Source organism: Tinamus guttatus, unplaced genomic scaffold (genome assembly GCF_059628265.1).
Source record: "Tinamus guttatus ecotype Peru unplaced genomic scaffold, ASM5962826v1 Tinamus_guttatus_pri_ptg000314l, whole genome shotgun sequence".
In the NCBI taxonomy this organism is placed as follows: domain Eukaryota; kingdom Metazoa; phylum Chordata; class Aves; order Tinamiformes; family Tinamidae; genus Tinamus; species Tinamus guttatus.
In genome coordinates this window covers 8,223,526-8,243,757 of record NW_028288848.1, presented here as the reverse complement: position 1 = coordinate 8,243,757, position 20,232 = coordinate 8,223,526, and the positions used below count along the sequence as shown (strand labels likewise).

Here is a 20,232-nt window from a genome sequence, read left to right as displayed (position 1 = left end):
CTATGCCATTAAACCAACTAGAGACGTGGCTCGATATGCTGAGTTAATTTTGCTTTCTCAATGTTACTTGGAAAAGCCTTTATAGGCAATGATTGTTTTAAGGAAATAGGTGCAGATATGTTCTCTCTGGAGAAGTTTTCTGCAAGGAGTGCTGCCTGCAAGGGGTGTTAGCTGGCAGACAGTGTTGCATCTGGTTTTGATTTCAGAAGAGAGGCAGAGGAAAATGACTTCAATGGGTGGCGACATTAAGTACAGCTGTTGCCTGGCAGAAGGCATGAGAGCTCCCTTTCACCCAACCTAAAATTCTCCTGCCTTGCATCATGGAGAGGATCAGAGCTCCAGCTGCGGCCTCCCAGAGGAAGAGGCAGAGAGAAATGCAGTCCCCAAATGCTCCCTGCACCTATGAGATCAAGTTCAATAAATTTGTCATTTTTATTATGCAGAGGAAGATGGGGAAGACCAGAAGGGCATTTCTGATGGAGCTGGCAAGAAGAAAAGGTTTCAGAGTCGAAAGTGAGTTAAGGTAGGAAAACCTTCGTATGTGTAAAAGTTAATAGTCACAATGCTTGAAAATTTCCAATTTAACAAATGCAGTTGTACAAGTGATTGCAGTGGAAGCCTTTGTGTCTTTGGATATACATTGCTCTTCCCACTGTAACAATGTTTCACGGTTTTAGCATGTGTTCTTGAAGTGCCGCTCATTCCTGTTATCTTCTGGGAAGAAAGCAGAGAACAGGCAGAACACTCATTAGCAAAAATGCTAACTTTTACCTTTAAAATCTGTGTTTCTAATTTATCTTAATCTGTCAATTTTAATGTGTTTGCACTTCTCCATGTGCTGCTTCTCACATGGAAAATCAAATGTAAGGTCTGACCTTGCGAACGCTTCTCCCACAATTTGTTTCTGCATTAGTGTAGTCTCACTGGCATCAATGAATCATGTCTTCAGCTGATGTAGATCAGTCATTGTTTATTTCCTGCTGAAGTCGGGTTGGAATTGATCCAAATTTAATGACCAATTCCTGAAATGAAAAAAAATATATACTGGCATGGAAAATCCAATGAGCTGACAGGGATATATTTCTCTACAACATTTCTGGCATACTAATACCCTTCCTTTGAATTACGCAATTTGTTGAGTTTCAACATAGTGACTTTTTAAAGAATTGCTGTCATGCTTTGCTCATATAGAAAAGCTCTGTAGAAAAGGCCAAGTAAGTAAATTCCTCAGAAGTTGCATTTCAGGATGAAGGTGTACTCCAGCTGCAGGTTCATATGGTGGTGCTTGGGTAACATCAACCTGGTTGATAGCCAGGTTTCCTCCAATTAGCCCTCTTCATGAACGCAAGTTGTACCATTAAGTAGTGTTTGATAAACTTCCTGAAAAGTTGGAAGAAACACAAATATTGATTATTTCTCTGTATCTGTATGGATACTGGGTCTTCCATGTAAATCCTCATTTTCCACAGATTTTTTCAACCCCAGGAACATTGAAAGGCTGAGGAAGGAAGAAAGTTCTTGGATAGAAATAATTTGTATAACAAGATTCAAGGAGGTGTTGTATAAAGTTAGGCTGTTAGTCTAATACAAAACAAATTGAATTTGAAGAAAAAAATGAATGGTGCTGTACTGAATCCTGCATTAACCATCCACTGAGGACTGAGAATATCTGGGCTGCTTCCGTGGTGGTATTTATTGCTGCTATTTCAGCCCTCCTTTAAGGTTGAATTTCTATAATGTGAAACAGACAGGTGTATGTTTAATCCTAACTGCTACTTGATAAAGCAGACCTATTTAACTGTTAATTTTTTGGTTTTGAGAATTCTGGGGGAAACGTTAAATTTGTTATGTTCTGTGCCAAGAAAAAACACAGCTGTACAGGTACCAGAGGAAACTGGTACACAGCAACTAAACTGCTGCTGTGAGCATAGTGATGGCAGAGTTCCCAGATCTACAGCATACATTAAATATGAATAATTTATATAAAGTAAAATAAACCACAGGAAGCAGAAGTTCTGTTTGTCTGTTTTTTTACCCAAGTGGTGACAGTTTAATTAAAGTAGAGCCTAGTGGAGTTAATTTAAAAAAAAAAAAAAGGAGATTGACCTAACCTAGATTTTTCATCTTTTAGATTATAAAAAAAAAAAGGCCATTTTTTCCAATGGTGTCTCTACAAGTTGAACAAGATAAAAGGACTGTTATACTGTGATATTTTTCTTATTTCTAAAATATAGGACCTAAGATGCCCTTTTTTTCCAGCTCTTCAAAATACAGTAGATTAAATGCTCTTGAGGGCTATGTTGTAACAGTTTTCTATGGATAACCCTGCAGTATTTGTTTTTGTGATTAGGCAATTCAGTGAAATCAGTGACTGTAGGTATGAATCAGGGCCACTGGGGTAGGTCAGGGTTTTGCTGATCTCTTAAAATGTAGCTTGCTTTGAAAGGTTACGTGTGATCCATATTCTCCAACATTTAGCACAGCTCTTCTGAAAGTCCATATTAGCCAGTCATCTTCACCAGAGGGGCCCTGTTAAAAACAGGGTAAAATCACATTAGATGTGTATGCATTTTCTGCAGTAAGTTTAGAAATATAGTGATTTATCTCAGTTAATTTGGTCATAAATTTTGGAGATATTGAGGTCCTACATATTTCATGAAAATTAGTTAGGTAAAGACAGAAATGCAGCACATGACACAGATAAAGGAGAACCAAATAGGTCTGTGAGAACAGCCTTGTGCTTTATTTGCTTATAGAGACCTCACATGGGTGAGAACCTTTATAAATGCTCTTGATGCTGGAGTACCATCAACTGGAGATTGCTTTTGCTTAGATCCCAAAGCCCATCAACCTTGAAACACAGGTCCTTAGCAAATCTGTTTGGGGGATGACTTGATCTACTGTCTATTTGAATGGGGTCCTTAGTTTCCTCTTCGGTCAGTTATTAGCTCTGTAGGTGACTCTATAAAACTGATACTGTGGAGACATGCTAGACAGTTCACACTCAAAATTTCTTACTGTGTTGGTAGTCTTTTAAACTTCCTGAAGAATATCAACAGGCCAGGAAATTTACAGGCTCTGACAAATACGTATGTAGTTTCTTGAAATGTAAATGTTCTCCCTGTCTCCTCTTTACTAGATAAGATGCAAACCAGTCATTCTATTTAGAAATGAAGTCTCAGGTGATTCTTTCTCATGTTATTCTAATATATCAAGCTGACTTTAGCATAGTAAACCTTGTGCTACCATATTTTTCAGCAAAGCAATTTTTCAACGACTGTATTATCTGTTTAACTCTAAGCTATTTTGAGTCAGCTAAACCAGGTTTTCTAAGGCTGGTGACTTACTAGCAAGGAAGGAGGTCTGTAGGAGGAGTGTATAATTCATAAGAGTTGCTCACAAATGTTTGGCAATACTGTAAATAATAAAGAAATGAAAAAAAAAGAGCTTATTTTTGTGTGTTTCTTGACAGTGAGTCTGTCACCCACATTGTAGCAGAGAACAATTCCTACCTGGAGGTATTGGACTGGCTGAGGGGGCAGGCAGTGCAGGACAGCTCCAGGTTTGAGCTACTGGATATTTCCTGGTTCACAGCCTGCATGGAAGCTGGAAGGCCAATTGAGTTGGAAATGAAATATCGGCTCGTGGTAAGTCAGATACTTCAAAGTGAATACAATGTCATGCAAAAGGAACGACTGTGACCTTACCCTCCCAGCCCCAAATATATAAAAATTCTATACAAATATGTTGCAAATAATTTTTTTTCAATTTAATTTTTTTCTGAAGCTTATATTACTAATTCAATCAGTTGCAAGAAATTAAGGATACCTTCCAAACCTTTTCTTATATTGGCAGATACCCATATGATCTGTAAATTATCACACTCTTGCAATTTAGAAACTGAATAATATCTGTTCTTTATGCATGCTTAGTGCCATTAAAGGGGAAACTTCATTCAGTGAAGCATTTGATTTTATTGTGGGATTTGTGATATTTCCACAAACACTTAACAATCATGGTAAAAATACTACTGAGAGGAATGCATTTAAGTGAGCTCTTGGAGGAATACTTGCTCTTCAAGGCAATACATGTTAAAATACTTTTCTTTATAGAAGTGACCAGCTGACTGGAAGACATTGATTTTTGTCAGGATCACTTTACTATAAAGTGCAGGGCACCTCCTGGGCTTGGTGGCCTGGAGCCTTGGGGGTTCTGTATGAACGATGCCACTGCTGCCAAATGGCATGTGGGAAACCCATGAACACTAGGATCACAGCCCTATGCATCTCCCTGGCAGGTAGAGCATGTCTGAAAATTAAACAGCAGGAGGAGAACAGCGTTCTCATTGTAATCTTGATTTTTAGGATACAAGGAATGATTCTGCAATAAAACCTGCTTGTGATTCACTTTTCAGTCATCTTTCACTGCCAGAAACTATTTTCCCAGATTTTACACATAAAAATTGCTGTTTAATAACAATTTAAAAAGCAATGAATACACCAGATGGAGCTGTCGCTCCCAGACTCAGCATAATGCTGTGACAGAATGGGTGTTTATATTTGCAGTGCTCCCAGGAAATATTTCTACAGTATTTTTGCAATATTTCCAGTGAACCTGCTGAAAGGAGAATATGCTAAAATGTAAAAGATAAAGAGAAATAAAAGTAGTCACAAGATTTTTTTACTATTATATAATCTTAAAGACAAACAGGTCATTAAAGTGTGTAAGTCCTGGGATTTTAAAAAAAAGTCCAAACAACAGGAATCACAAACAAGATGAGCAAATCTATAAACCCCAATATACTATGCTGATTTTCACCAGGTTTAAAAGTGAACGAGATTATCCATTGTGCAGCTTCCACTTAATTTCCTCAGTGCTGAAAAGCCTGTGGCTTCAGATGGCTCAGGAAGTATCTTTTCATGCATTGATATTTTTCTTTTCAAAGCGAGAAATACCTTCACTTCTCTCCAATATCTCTAAATAGGCTGAAGCTTGCACTTTATCTGTGAGAAGGCTACTGAAAATTGAGCTGCCTTAGGTTTCTTTTATATAAAATAAGTAGATCTTTTTGGAATAATACTAGGGCAGAAATTTCTGGAAAAAAAATGCTAGCAGCACTGTCGTGGGATCATTACTATATCTCAAGGCTGGCTCTGTAAGCAAGAGTTTCTATATTTATTGAGGCATAGAGGCTTCATGCTAATAACTGTAGAGCACAGCACACAAGCCTGCAACAGCTGTACTATTAGCTTTAAAACTTGTAGTTAAGACCACTCTTAATTGTATTGCAGTCTCCAAGTACTAAGCATTTTTGTGATGCAAGGAAGCAAAAGGATTCTAGAAAGTCAGCAAAATTAAAACAATTTTGTTACTAAATATATCCTTGGAACCTTTTCTTGCCTTGATAAGTGAGGAAGGACTGGATTAAATGGTCATTTTCTCTTTAAATATTGGGTCTTGTAAATAAGGTAGGAGAACTGGTGCTTTACTGAAGACAAATTTGGTCCATTATGTCAGCCTTATGAAATGAAAGTGATTTAACAAACCTTGAACTCAGGCTGTATCTAAGAGTTTTGGGAGTAAAAAATGGATGGCAGTGTGCAAATATTTGTATTAAAAACCCATCTACAGTGGGCTCTGATGACAATCCTAATTTCAGTAGTGCCAAGGTTTCACCTTTTAGGTCCCTCGGTAATCTGGAAGCCTAAGGTTTCTTGAGGGCACTTGTTTTAATGTGTTGTGGAAAGGAAATGTCCTTCATAATGCAAAACAAGGGGAATAAGTTAGAGTTACAGACCGTTAGGCAATGCACTAATTAAAATTGTCATTAAAGTGCAGACTGCTCTGCAAGATGCTCTGGTGTTGGAATGATTTATGTAGTGTAGAAGGTTGGGTGAGCAGGCCCAAGCTCGTCTGAACTTGCAGAGATTCATTCAGTGATAGTTGACTTTTATACTTAACCATGATTTAATTCTACCAAAGCAAGGCAGCTAAGCAGCAAATCTAAAGGGAAATGCAGATGTTTCTGTGCTTTTCCAACCTCCTTTGTCCCACTGCCACCCCCAAGCAGAGGAGCACCCACTTTGCCCCCAGCCTGGGGGTTTGAGGGGTGCTGGTGTTGCACAAATGTGCAAATCCCCTTCCTCTGGAGCCCTGACAGGAGTGTGGCATGTGTCAGGCAGCTCATATTTAACATTTTCCTCAGTGTCTCACTCTATTGCCTCATGAAAGAGGGAGGCTTTAACTAACGGAAGAAATCTTTCACATAGACAGAGTTCCCCAGAAATAAAATGAAACTTAGACTAGCCTTCCTCTGTTCATAAAATGCTGGCTATCAGCAGATGTTATGATTTGATCAGTGCTGTCTGGACTTTGCAAAGCTGCTGGCTGTGAGGGGCTGTGTCAAACCACATTATGTAGTAGCTACCTAGGTTCCTCTTTCACCACTGTGGCTCTCATGCTCTCTTTTTTCCCTATGCTGTGATATCACTTTGCACATTCAAATATAAATGTGACCCAATGAGAAAGGTATTAAACTGAAAGCTCTAGTCACCAAAGTGTTCTCACATGCATACACTAATGCAATACCAATTACAGCCATTTTGCAGGTTTTCTGTAGCAACTCATCAGAATTAAGGTGTGGGTTTTATCAGAAGCAAGCAACCAGCCTGTGCTTTTGGAAATTTGCAGTGCCAAACCCTGTGTAGTCTGCTATAATTTGGTCTGAATGTAGTGGAGATGTCTGCAAAAGAGATTTAAATGCTTATATTTTGCTCATGTTTGTAGCTGTTTCCTCCCAAAACAATAAATTATTCTGAGGTTGTGAGAGTTTTGCAGCATTGCTTGTACTGCACTAATTGCCACTGGACAGGATGTTTTGTCCCATAATCTGTGCAAATTATATTCTTCCATCTGCTCTTCCCACCAAAAAGCAATAGAAATTCTGCTCTTGTCTTTTGCTGATGACAGGAAAAGATAATTTCTGTAGCTCTCATGCAGGCATCATAATATTCCCTACAAATCAGAAGGAAGCAATTAGAGTTGCAAGACACTTTTGCTATTGATTTCTAGCCCAATTTTGTTCTGTTATTTGTACAACTAAGTCAGGCTAATTAAGAGTGTAACCATGTGGATGCTGATTGAGGAAAAATGCTCAAATTTTGCTAAGGCGCAATGGGATTTTTATGTGCCAGTCTATCACCCTTCTAAGCGTGCTGAGGTTCTGCATTAATTTTACCCTCATTAGATGCCAGGTAGGGCTGTGCAGGGGGCTTTTTTCCTATGTGTCAGGTCTATGTTCTAATGTAGCTAATGGCTTACTGTGTTTTCTTCAGTAACACTATTCTTGTTCACAGCTCTCTCATCTGGCACCAGTATTTCAAGCAGTATATTAGCTATAATCAATCATAGTTTGTGATTTGAAATCACTTTTAAAGTATAATTCATGAATGTGCTCAAGAGTGGATGAGTAGAGCTGTTTATCCTGACTGAAGCCCATTTTGGTTATTCCCAAGAGTGGACTTAGGCATGAAATAACTTCCTTCATTGCAGCATATACTATGCAGACTGCCATATAACTCTCTCCTTTCAGCTGTATAAGCAAATGCCTTTTTTTGTGAATACTATTATGTAACTACTCTGAATCAAATACAAAGGCATTTTAGTATGAAATATCTTATATGTGAGCATGTCACACACACACATAGGTTGCCTAGCATAGCTGCTATCTATATACCTTTAATTTGAGAAAGGGACCGTTATTCTGTTATTGGGATGAAAATTTTCGTAGTGTATATGTGTGATCTATTTAATCATTTCCTGTGGCTTTTGGATAGTGGATGTAATTTGTTCTTGACAGATCTGCCAAATGCTTTCAGGAAAAATGATAAATGGGGAAAAAATAACACAAATACTGAGAATCCTGGAAACACCCACAGAGTATTTCAGATTTGGGCACTTTGAGTGAAAGCAGAAGAACTCAAGGGATGGGTGTGTAAAGCAGTAGCAAAGCTGGTGCCAGCTACTCTGTTCCTGCTTGCTCACTGGTAAGGGCACTGATACATGAAGGATACAGACTGGGGACTCCCTTCTGCCATTTTGGGATATGAATTAACATATCCCACCTTGTAGGTGAATTCCCTCCTCACTAGGCTAAAGATACTCCTGAGGTTTGAGGTTGACCTCCGAATTTCTTGTCAGACTGGTCAGTGCCTTTTGCATGACACACAATGAGAAAAAAAAAAAAAGCAGGATCAGCTATGATAGTTTGTAGGTTCTTAGGATGTTCTTGCTTAAGGTTAGGCACCTGGCTCCTTTTCCTTCCTCCAGCGAACATTTAAAAGTAATGTGATGTGAATGAGCATGTCTGTCACCACATTATCAGGTGAGTGCTGTGGCTGCATGAGTGGATAGAGATGATGGTTTTTATGGCTGTTTGTAAATATTCTGCTCACTTCATAATGACCCCAAAATAGAACATTTTCAGCTGCATTCATTCAATTAAAGCTGAGACTGTTTTCTTTCATTTTGCCTAGAAGACAAAAGGAGGCAAGATTGCTGTAGCCATATAGACTTTTTTCTTCAGTACTACATTCAGTTACAAACTCAGTCAGTAATGTGAGTGCTACTATTTTTTCCTTCTCCATTTCACATTCCTGTTCTATTGAATCAGCTAGTGTTTTCTGGGCTGCAAAAAGCTGTCTGTTCTTTAAACTTTATCTGCTTTTAAGGCTTTGTAGTTTTGGAGCCTTTCTGCAATAACAGCAAAAGCAATATTTACCAGGTAAAAACTCCCTGATTTAAAATAACAACACACCTGAAATCTCCAGGCAAGAACTTTATTCACAAAATGAATACTCCTGTTAGTCACCTGGCTTATCAATGGTGCTGAAAGAAAATCAATTGATTTTCCTAGGTAGATAGGAAAGGCACTATTAATCTCTTGTTACATTTAAAGGAAGGTATTTTGGGCTCAAGAAGTAGATTTTTAGTATTTTAAACTAGTTGATATATGCAACACTACTTTATCCCTATCCCCCCTGCTTTTGTTTTTCTAGGAGCAAGATGAGTTTCCAGCTGTGAATACATGTGAACCAGAAGTGCCATCATTTACTGTAAGCAAAGTATCTCAATATTCATGTCAAAGGAAGACAACTTTAAATAACTTGAACAAGAAATTCACGGTAATATATATTCCATTCATGAGCTAGAACAAATAAAATAATACAATACTGGGGTCAGTGCTATCCATGGTACCCTCAGTAAATTGATGAGTTAAACATTCAGCACAACTATAACGATAAAAAAACTGCTATACTTAAAAGAAAACAGTGTACACCTAATTACATCTTTTATGTATTTCTGCTGAAAGCCTATCTTTAAATATGCTAATAGCTTAAAAGCACATGAGTTTTTTGGAAAACAATTGATAGAATGATGCTCTGAATGTCTTTTACTCTTTCATTACAGTCCTATTTGACAAGATGAAGGTGGTAGTAATAACCAGTTTGGTATTGTTCGGTTGAAGACACTGTGTGATTGTGTGTTGTACTCTAGTCTTTTCCCCAGGTGCTCAGATCCTCAAAATGAGGCTGGAAGCTTTGTATTTTCACATTTGCTTAATTATAAAGACAGATTGTGTGATCAAGGTAATCGCTTAACATGATGAACCCTCCTTAAACTGTCCAATTAAATAGGTATCTCAGAAATTGTCACATTCCATTTAAATTCTTAACATTAGACTTCAGTAGACATGAAAAGACCAAGTCATCTGATCTAAATTCTATGTAGTCTTGTGCCTTATGTCCCCTCTTGGCTGGCTCTGGGCAGTTGACATCAACTGGTAATAGGAAACATTTGAAACATGCTCTAATGTAATTTGGTCTGAATTGGTCTGGCCTAGATATGTTCCTACATTTTCAACTATGTGAAACAACTCTGTGTCTTCCTGAAGGTTTTTTGTTTATTTTATTATTATATATTTTATTAGCTTTTACTTTTGGGCTGTGTGTAAGCATCTGTAGTCGCAAATCTTAGAATATTATTGTGAGATCTATATGAAAAGAAAATGCTATTTAGAGTAAGAATAGATACTAGTATTTTGAAAATAAAAAAATACAATAATCTGAATATTAAAAACCCTGGAAGTTCAAAATCAAAGCTAAACCTGACAAACTTTCAAGTGTTTTGGTTTGGAAACAGACAAAACAGTTAAAAGTCAAACACAGCAGGTCTTGCCTTGTAGTAATGCTCTGAATTGAATCATTGGTCACAATGGACAACTATTAGTGTTTATAGTACTCAAGTAGATGAATGTGGCTGTTTAGAAATTTTCCCTTTGTTACATAGCTGAGGAGAATTAAATTTAATCCATAATTTTTTTCTTCACAGCCAAGGCTTGTACTTGGATAGGAATTGAGCAGTGTGTTACTGCTCACATTGGATGGCGGCTGCAGGGCTGCGATGATGAAGGGCTGAGATTGAACTGATGGAGGGCACCTGAGAAACTGGCTTTTAGTATGAAAAAGGGAATGCTTTATTGGTGCTAAACAGAAGATGGACTGGGCAGATGGAGCTGGGCTCTTTGCTGAGGTGCAGGATTAGGGAATGAGAACCAGAGGTCATGAACTGAAGCAGGAATGCTTCAAAGGGGGAGAAAAAAAATTCACTATGAAAATAATTTAGCTTTGGAACAGGTTGTCCAGCGATGTTGTGCGGTCTCCATCCTTAGAGATTTTCAAAATATGATGGCATGAAACCCTCTTTTGAACTTGCTTTGAGCCTGAGGTTTGGTCTTCTGAGCTCCTTTCCCTCCTGAATGATTACATCACTCTAGACTGCTGCTTTCAAAATCTCTAGTGTCCAACTTCCTTCTAGAGAAGCAAAGCTACATACTATGTTTTCATTTAACCTATTAAAAATAATCATTGTTTTTCCTGGTTCTTAAATAACGAATTTAAGTTGCTGTAAATAACATGTCAGACTCAAAACAGTATGACCAAAAGGTTCTGGAAAATATTGACCTTCATGAAGAGGTTTTAAATAAGTATCATAACTTCATATTTGCTGAAAACAAACCAATATTGTAGATATTTTGAAAGTAAAAAGGGAAAAGAAAAGGGAAAGCACAGGAAGTGTAATGGAAAATGGAAAAAATATAATGGCTACTCTTAGAAGGCATGGTGTTGCCATGATTTTTAATTATTGATAAAATAATGAGCATAGAAAGATCCAAAATAAGAGTTTGCTGATTTTAATGATACATTAAAAACTTTAAATTTCTCTTCTATGTAAATTTTCACCTTATTTTTCTATTTTCAAATACTATAGTACATAATACTATAATTCTGGGGAATATATAGTTCCTCTTCAAGTTGTTGAATTGCTGAATTTAGTCAAAATTCAATTCAAACTTTACTGTGGAACTATGTTAGCAGCAACATATTATTTATTGAGTGGTCTCAGTTGTACCTGCTTTTCATAGAGAGGCAGTCCCTAAATTATTTCCAGGTTTTTCACTGCAGTAGCTTTAATGTCAAACTACAACTTGTACTTGATAAATTAGCTGAAAATGTTAGAAGGAATATACTTCAGTGATGGAGTACTGGGGCTATGTTCAGTTATCCCATATATCAAACAATTCTAAGTCTGTGCAGAAATTAGGTTTAGTGGCAACGAAAGGGGCCATTTTTCATCCTTCTGTCTTGAGAGAAACCCTTCCAGGATCATGTTGTATTTTATTTCTGGAGGTGATACAGGACAAATTGATAATGCTTATGAGTCTGTCCAGCATTTGTATCTTGAAATTTATGATGTAGCTCCTCAGGGCTCTTTTTCCTCCTATCCAAAAATCTTCAATGACAATTGAAGACTTAGGTGTTTATGGACTGCAAGTGTTAACCCATTTTCTGGCAGACTGCCAGTCAGTCTGCCCAATGCCACAGGGGCTTGGTTTTAAGTTTTGTTGTTTTGTGGATCTTGTATTAAACCTATAATTCATGTTTGTGAATAAAAGTGTTCCAACAGATTTTTCAGTGCAGGCATTTAGCAAATGTAATGAAGTAGTTATAATTTGTCTGTGTGTGCTGTGGGCAGCCAACCATTAAATGATAGATTTTCCCTAGCTCAATGCTGTGCATCCCAAAATTAGGTCTAAACCATCCTGAATAATGGGCTGATGATAGAATTTTGTTATAACATCTTCATTCTATGAGGCAGAGTTATTCCTTTTTCTTACAGATATTCACCTTTCTTCAATTACCTTGAAAATATTGAGTTTTGGTCTTGCCTGTTACAGAGTCACAGAACTTTTATTTGCTTTTATATTTTGGATGAACTTAGGGGTCTTTGATTTTCCTAATGGATCTAGATGCCTTAATATCCTGTGTCAAATTCCTCCCTGGAATAAATAGAAATTGTATTTGAGAGGGAGTAACATGTATATTTGAGATCTTTTAGTCTGTCCACAATAGCATGAAAACAGTCACTGACAGGGCAGTGATGTGAGTATACCGAGGCTTTGAATCTCCTGCCTCCTAGAGAGAGATGCTGTTGGAGACTTATTGTATGAAGATAACATAACTGTAGTCATCAGTTTTCATGGTGAATTGTTCAGTATATGTTTTACAACTGAAAGACTGTTTATTACAAGTAAAGGGCAGAGAGATTTCATGAGGGATCATGAAGACAATGTGAAGGAGGTCTAGTATGTGCAAGATGCAATTTCTTAGCGCTCATGTTCCCTTTATCGAGGAGGATTCAGGAAATCATTTAGGTACAGCAAATCAGTTTTACATTGTGGGAGATGATTGAGAAGTAAAGTTTTCATGCCTATGTTCAATACGATGCAAATTATTAAAATATCACTTTGTGAGCCATTGAGTAGTAGCAGGACCTGTTGTTTATATGGAGAATAAACTTGGTATTTCCAGTCATGTGCCAAGGGAAAAATAGTGGCAATGTGTGGCAGCTTACATAAGAGAAATAAACCCCTTTAGATCTGTGGGGCTTTCTGCAATCTTTGGGACATGCCACAGGCAATCCTACTGAGCAATTGCAACTGCTCAAATGAGTAAAGATGCAAAACAAAAGGCCAGATGATTACACCAGAGGCTTTGCTTAAACATCTTTCCTTTGTTTGTCTTAAACATTAATGTTATGATAGAATATGCTATTACAGTATTGTTTTCTGATTTATTTGGAAATAGCTAGCCATTCTCCCCCTCCCATCAAAAATAGACACTTGGGGGCTGCTTTGGGTTTTCATGTGGTAAAATAAATGGAGTCATTCTGCTTTGCCCAAGAGGGATTGCTGGATCTGAATATTAATACCAGACCTCAGTAAAATTCAGAGAGACATTCTTGTTTGAGAACAATTTAATTCCTACAGAAGAAACTAATTAAGTCAGTGGCAAATTGTCCTTTGATTCTGAGGCTTACTGCTAATTCTACTGACTGGTACTCTGACTTGGCAGAGTAACTCATGGTCATGAGAATATGAATGTCTAGCCTGGAAAAGATGGCTGATGTTCCTCCCATTCTCTAAGTGGAAAAAAAATTAGTTTGCTTTTTATTTTCTGTTCTTTTTGTACCGAGAAAAATATTCAGCCATTATGTGACTCAAGCAATTTTTATTATTCCAATTCTATTTTATTGTTTTTAAAATTTTATTATTATTTTAGAACCAGATCTCAGGAGTCCCTCACTTTTAATTTTATAATCTTGAAGACTCTATAAAAGAAAATGGCTAGCTGAATACATGTTCTGAGTATATGCATACTGTGTTACTGATATAACTTATTTGAGTAAAATTCTCCAGACAGTACATCAAAATGGCAATGTGAAGTATGTTTCTGCCTGGAATGAACTGGCAGTTTGGTCTTAGGAGAAAATAATTCTTCACATTTTACAGACAACTGACAGGATGTGCCCTGAAACACAGGTACAGCACAGAACACATGCACCCTTCAGCAGCTAAGGTGTTCTCATGTATCCGTCACGGCTGTTTTCTTTAGGCTGTTTTCTTTAGGCTGTTTTCTTTAAGCATATTAATACATGGAGTATCTCTTTAACATTTTATATTTCTCTTTTCCCTGTCCATTTTGATCTGCTCAGGGGCAGCATTACAGAATTGATATTCCTTACTTGTTCTCACAATTGATGTCTCATGTTATGCAGAAAAAAATGGGAACTCTCAAATATTTTACTTTTCTGCTAAGAAAATAATCTGTCACAATTAATATGGGAAGCAGTTTGAGTTAACAAATACCCCTAAAAAATATACATCTGTAAGAGCCTTGAGATGGTGCATATCAAACTACTGCTGTTATTCTCTCAGCTTCTTTGTTTCTCAATCTGTCTTCAGGTGATATGATAAAGCCTTTAGAGTTAGGCAAGGACTGGGCTTTTCAGTTCAGATTAGGAAAAAAAAAAAAACATCAAATTGAATCAAAATGGATATTTTTTCACTTGAAAACCACTTCAGTGAATACTACAAGTTGACTCAACATGCTTAATTATCTTGAATTAAATACTTGGAAGTATATATTTTTATTTGTGTGCATTTGGGGGTGTGTGTGCATATGTAACTATGTATTATGCATATTAAGGTGTATACATGCATGATGTCTCGTTGACTTGTGAAATTACTTGGAATTTACACTGGGAAAGGGAGAAGAAAATTAAGCCTGTTGTATTTGATTCAATTGGTCATTTTGAATCTCTGAATTCCCTTTAGTCAGTTTTGAATGGACACTGAACCTTGGCAACAGCAAAATGATGAGAACTAAGCCCCCTTTAGATGTACATCTTACCAAATAAACTTCAAGTGTAAAAAAGATTGAGAGGAAAAGCAATTTAACTCAAATTGCTATTCTTAGTGAAATAGTCATTCAGAGTCCTTCAACCAGGTATCATGTGGCTTGGTTTCTTTCTCTTTTTTCCCTTTTTCTTTCATTTTACTTGTTTAGCATCCTTCAATATTTAGCTTTTTGACTGATTGGGTTCCTCTTTACAAAGATATAGTATTGTTTTTTGTATTGCCTTAGCATTTGAGGGCCCAAGATAGAGACCTTTTTCCTAATGAGAGATGCTGTACAAACACATCAGAAAAGACAATCCATTCCCTGGAGAGCTCAAAGCCCTGACTGGCAGCAGAGGAACGTGGTGACAGAGCTGAAGTAACTCTCTAAGGTCATAGCAGCAAAAACAACAACAACAAAACCCCAAAACAGTGGATGTGGGCATGGAACTAAGACAAGTGTCCTGTCTGTGAGGATATAATTCTTTTTCTTGTGACACTGTCCTTTGCAAAATAGAATAAGCTTAAAATATTTTCTTAACATGGTATTTGCAATATCTATCCTTATGGAATTTTAAACTAATCTTATTAAAGACTATTTTGCAAGTAGCAGTGGAATTTTGTTGACTATCTTATGAATCATATTCTTCTTGAATCAGATTTTTGTTGAATTCCAGGCTGGAAGCCTCTTTTTCCTGTTCTGAGTGTGAGCAGTATTGCACTCTGGTGTTAGTGTCCCATATCATGGGGTTAGTTCTTCAGCAGGTGTAGACTGACATAGCACCATTGATTTATTCATTTTTTCAAAAATCATTCTGAATACGTATTAGCTGAGGACCTTGTCCTTTGTGTTAACTTCAGTGTTGTGGTTTTTAGCAACTAAAGTCTTCTAATATTTTAGTGTTCGTATCTACACATGGAAAAAATCTTGTTCTAGTGGTTTTGCTTTGATGTTTAATTTCATAAGACTTCATTGCCAAATATTAGATTAGCTTTGAAACTTTTGTCAGGAATTCATGCAATTCCCTGTTCTTAATACATTTCAGTAAAATCTGTGTGCCTCATGTCTAAGAAGATGGGATAGGGAAGCCCTAGAATTTCTCCACAGCCCAGGTCTTGCCAAAGTGCATTCCACAGTTTTGGGTACAGTTAGAAAATAAAAAATGAAAACATTTCAAAAAGCAAACTGAAATGTAGCCCGGCTATCTTTTGCATTTAATTGGAGCATCCTCTGGAGAATACTCTGGTGATTATGAAAATCCTGCATATGGAGGATGGAAACTCTAGAAATTTAGTTCCCTGTTAAATTACTATCTTTTTAACAGGCAACCTGAGTATTGATCTCAATGTTAAAGATGATGGTAAGAAATTTAATGGAAGGAACACCAAGATTTAGAATAAAAGGGAGGTCAGCATTTGTTCTTCTTAGACCACCATAAATAGATTTCACCAGAGATCTACTAGACTGCAGGCTTTTTCTGAGTTAATATTGGAGTTTCATGTGCTTTTCCCCTCTGGAATATTATCCAATAAGGACTGTGATATTGAATAGATAGCAAGTCCACTTGGCGATTAGTTTCTTTCTTTTCTTAAAGCAGAAAGACTTTATCAGAAAGAATGCCAAAAGCAGTTTTATGTAAAGAGACAGATCTGTAATTAATTGCAGCATTTGCAGGCACTGTTTTCTATTGGGAATAATGCATATTCAATACTAGTTTAATTGTTTATTTAAAGTAGCTTAATGAGCTCTGCAGAGGCAGGAAAACACTGAATAATGCAAACTAGAATGATAAAAATGCTTTGATATTATTTTCTCATTGCCTGTCAACAGACTCTGCGTAAAATGCTGCATATGACTGTCTTCAAAAATGGTGGCGATGCAGCTTTTCTGACAACTGTCCACCCGCTAGCAAAAACCGGCTCACGCCTTGCTAAAATAGCACTGGCACTTGTACATACACATACATTTGTCATGAGGGCTGATTCTGCTGTCTAGAATACATTTATTTAAATACCAATGCGAGAGGCCTCCTACTGGGATTGAGAAGAAATCTTAAATTTTTCTGCTGCTTTATCAAAACAAGGATGATTTTCCTGGTATATGTCATTACTACATACTGCCAAGTAGGTACTTGCAAGAACCATTTTCTATATGTCTGTCTTTTAATAAGAGCACTTGCACATTTTTTGTTTGCAACCTCTGATGAATTTTGTTGGTGTTAACCAGCAATGAGTGAGAAATTTCTTACCAAACAACCCTTTCTATGAGAATTGTCTGCATGGATTATAAAGGTGAAACAGAGGGGAAAGGGTGGGTAATCCTAATCTTGTGAGAGGAACTCCAAACTCCATTTGAAACAAGAAATGGCATCTCTTATTTAGTATAAAATAATAAAGAATCGTTGAAGCTGATAATGAGGGTGAAGAGGAAGGTCTTGGCAGAACAAGCTTTGCATCTTATCCACCCTGTGCTCCTTAGGCACTGTGTCTATCCAGGAACGAGGGCTATCATAGTCCCAGACCTGCCAGGGCACTGCTGAATCAGAGCAGTCCTTCAATCGCTTGAAGCAGGGACTTAAGCAGCTCCCAGCAAAATTTTCTACTACATTAAATAAACAAAAATAGTAGAGGAAACATCTGACTTAAAATACCCCAGCTGCAAAATGCTTTTGCCCATTGGCTTTGCATACTGTACATACTCAGTTCCTTCTTCCAGAAGGAAGCTGGGATATTCATCCCACGTTACTCTGACGGTTTCCCCCTTGGACATTAGTTTTCTTTCTAAAAGAATGTTACAATGTGCACTCAATTACATATATTTCACTTAAAGTTAGGTAGTGCATAAGGGCATATGTCAAGCAAATAACATTTTTTTTTCTTAGAAAAGAATAAATCCAATAACGAGCCACTGCAAGAGCTTTAAAGACAGCATTAAAGAGGCTGTGTTTTTTGCACTATTTTTAGAATTTCTGCTTTCTTTCAAAAGAGCACACACTTTCGCTTCTTATACCTGGGGGTTGGTTGAACATAAGTAGCATTTTCTTAAGCAGCTCTCTCGCAAGAGATTTTTCATTAAATGTTCTGAAAGCAGAGTGGTACATCACTTACAAATTTGGCATAAGCTGATAAATAAATATGCAGCTAAGGGTAGTATTTCTCTAGTGAGATGGGCTACAAATGACAGATCCTAAGAGAAAGGAGGGAGTAAGGTGGTGCTAGGAATATAGAACAAACCAAATTCTCTGTGACCAGCCCAGAATCAATTAGTGTTATAAGAAATTTACTTTTGATTAATCATGCATTTTTGCCAGGGTGGTTAATTCATCACCCAATGACTATTTATTTGAAGATCCTAGTAATTGATACTTTGTATTTATTCAGAATGCAAAATTTTGTCCATTTCTGGGAGGTTTGTGAGATAACTGATCCAACTGAACAGATCTGAATGTCTGAGCTGTTCTTTGAAGATAAAGATTGGGATCCCAAACCAACCAGCTTATCTCGAGAAGGAAGAAAGGGAAGCACAATTTCAGTAGTTTTTCTGGATCAGATAGTTTTCTCTATTAATACCTGAAAAACAAATCAGACAGATGTGCTGATAAATTGTGTAAACAGGTGTTGCAAGTAAACTACGTCTTAACTCTAAGTACAGAAAAACCTAGAGAACAGCAAATGAAACTTCCTAAATGACAACACAGAACAGAACATCTGCTTCTCTATGCTGTTAGCAATGTATGGAGGTGTGAAGAGAAAGATGCCAAACTCTGCAACATGGCACTTCAAATTGAAGTGCATTGGTCACATGAGGTGCCTGTTCCTTGTAAAGGGGATGTGTCAAGCCTGTTCAGCTTGCATATTTGGGTTTTGTTAACATGAAAGTTTTGCAAATTCCGGGGTCAATAGAGACAATATTTTCTCGATTTTGCTTCAATGAAACTATAATCTTTATAATCTGAACACAACATACCAGATGGTCTATTCTTCTAGAACTCACCAAAATGAAATTTAAAATGTGAATGTCTACATTCTATGTGAAAGGAATATTTAAGTTTTAAGTCTTTCTATGTTTTAATAGTTTAAAGGGTTGATGCTCAAAAAAGGTGTGTGTGTAAATCAGGCTGTTTCACCAATGCAGGGTGACAGATGCTGTCCTTGATTCACTCAGTGTAAGAAATGACTGATTTAACTGCATTTGCAGTCATGTTAGTTCTTGGATTGGAATCAAGTCGAGTGCATCTGGAAATATCAAACATACAGCTACTTAAAGTAGCTTAATGAGCTCTGCAGAGGCTGCTGTTTTTTATTTGGCTTTTCCAGTACAGAACATGTTAATATAGTGATAAAACTGAAAGCTAGCTAGTTTTTTAGGGTTTAATTGTTTAATTGTTTAATTGTACATTTAATTGTAAATGATAGAAAATTTCACCTCTACATGCAAAGACTGATTCCCTTAATACGAAGGACAAGAAAAAGCTATTTAATTTTATTCTCTTGATTCTCTCTGATTTGCTGGATGTCACTGTTCTGCTAAGTCACTTCCTAGGTCTTTGATATCTGCATTATCCCTACTCTAATGAATGAGTAGAGATAGTATCTCTAACTCTCTGCACACAGGGTAACGTATAGGTAGGTTAAAGTGAGGAGCCAAGTGCAGTGGAAGGATGGATATGATAATGTGAGTAGGAAGTTACTGGATAATGTGTTTTTTCTTTTTCCTAAAAGACTTCCTGAACAGCCACAGGATTAGACCTTGGGGAAGTGTCACTGCAGGCAGATAGATGCCAGTTCTTCGGTGTTTCTAATAGTCTGTGGGTCAAGGCAGAAAGAGGAACAAGCTGGAAGACAGGCAGGATAAGCAATAGCTGATAAATGCAGCAAAATTGACTAAACAGGATACCTGTCTGAGATCAAAGCTTGATATCTACTCTCAAGAGACTGCCTCGAATAGTAAGAAATTGGAAGAAAACGCTTACCTTTGAGGACTTAGTAAATGTTGAGCTTTGTGTAAGGTTTTACTTCACTGAGTAAAGTTTTCCCCTCACAGGATGCCTTTGAAATAATGGCTGAAAATTATGAGTTCAAAGAAAATGAAATATTCTCCCTGGAATTTCAGAGAGCAGCTTCTGTGCTGAAATTTCTTCCATTTCCAGTGGTCAGAATGAAAGACATACAGGGCTTGCCCTGCATGGGAGATCAAGTCAGAGACATCATCGAGGTACCTTCTGTAAAACTTTAATTTCTGTGCTTTTCTTAAATCTGTGCAGAAAAATACCTGTCACAGAAAGGCCCCTTATGGATAAAGATAATTTATGTATAGAAATAAGTAATGTGGGGTGATCTGCATGTATCATTTTAGTAGTCTAATTTGTATGTGACAGGTTAACTGATAATAGCTCTACTCATGAGATTTATTCTGCCCTTGGCACTGTACTTCT

General features: G+C 37.0%; 1 protein-coding gene across 1 annotated transcript in view; it reads left to right on the top strand.

The window, feature by feature from the left end:
• Window positions 1-320: 320 nt before the first annotated feature.
• The window catches only part of DNTT (DNA nucleotidylexotransferase), a 79,592-nt gene continuing 59,680 nt past the window's right edge, over window positions 321-20,232 (top strand). The window contains exons 1-4 of the mRNA XM_088528776.1: window positions 321-523; window positions 3,473-3,647; window positions 9,057-9,182; window positions 19,842-20,012. Of these exons, the coding sequence (XP_088384902.1) occupies window positions 321-523; window positions 3,473-3,647; window positions 9,057-9,182; window positions 19,842-20,012 (675 nt within the window). The remainder of the gene's footprint in view (window positions 524-3,472; window positions 3,648-9,056; window positions 9,183-19,841; window positions 20,013-20,232) is intronic.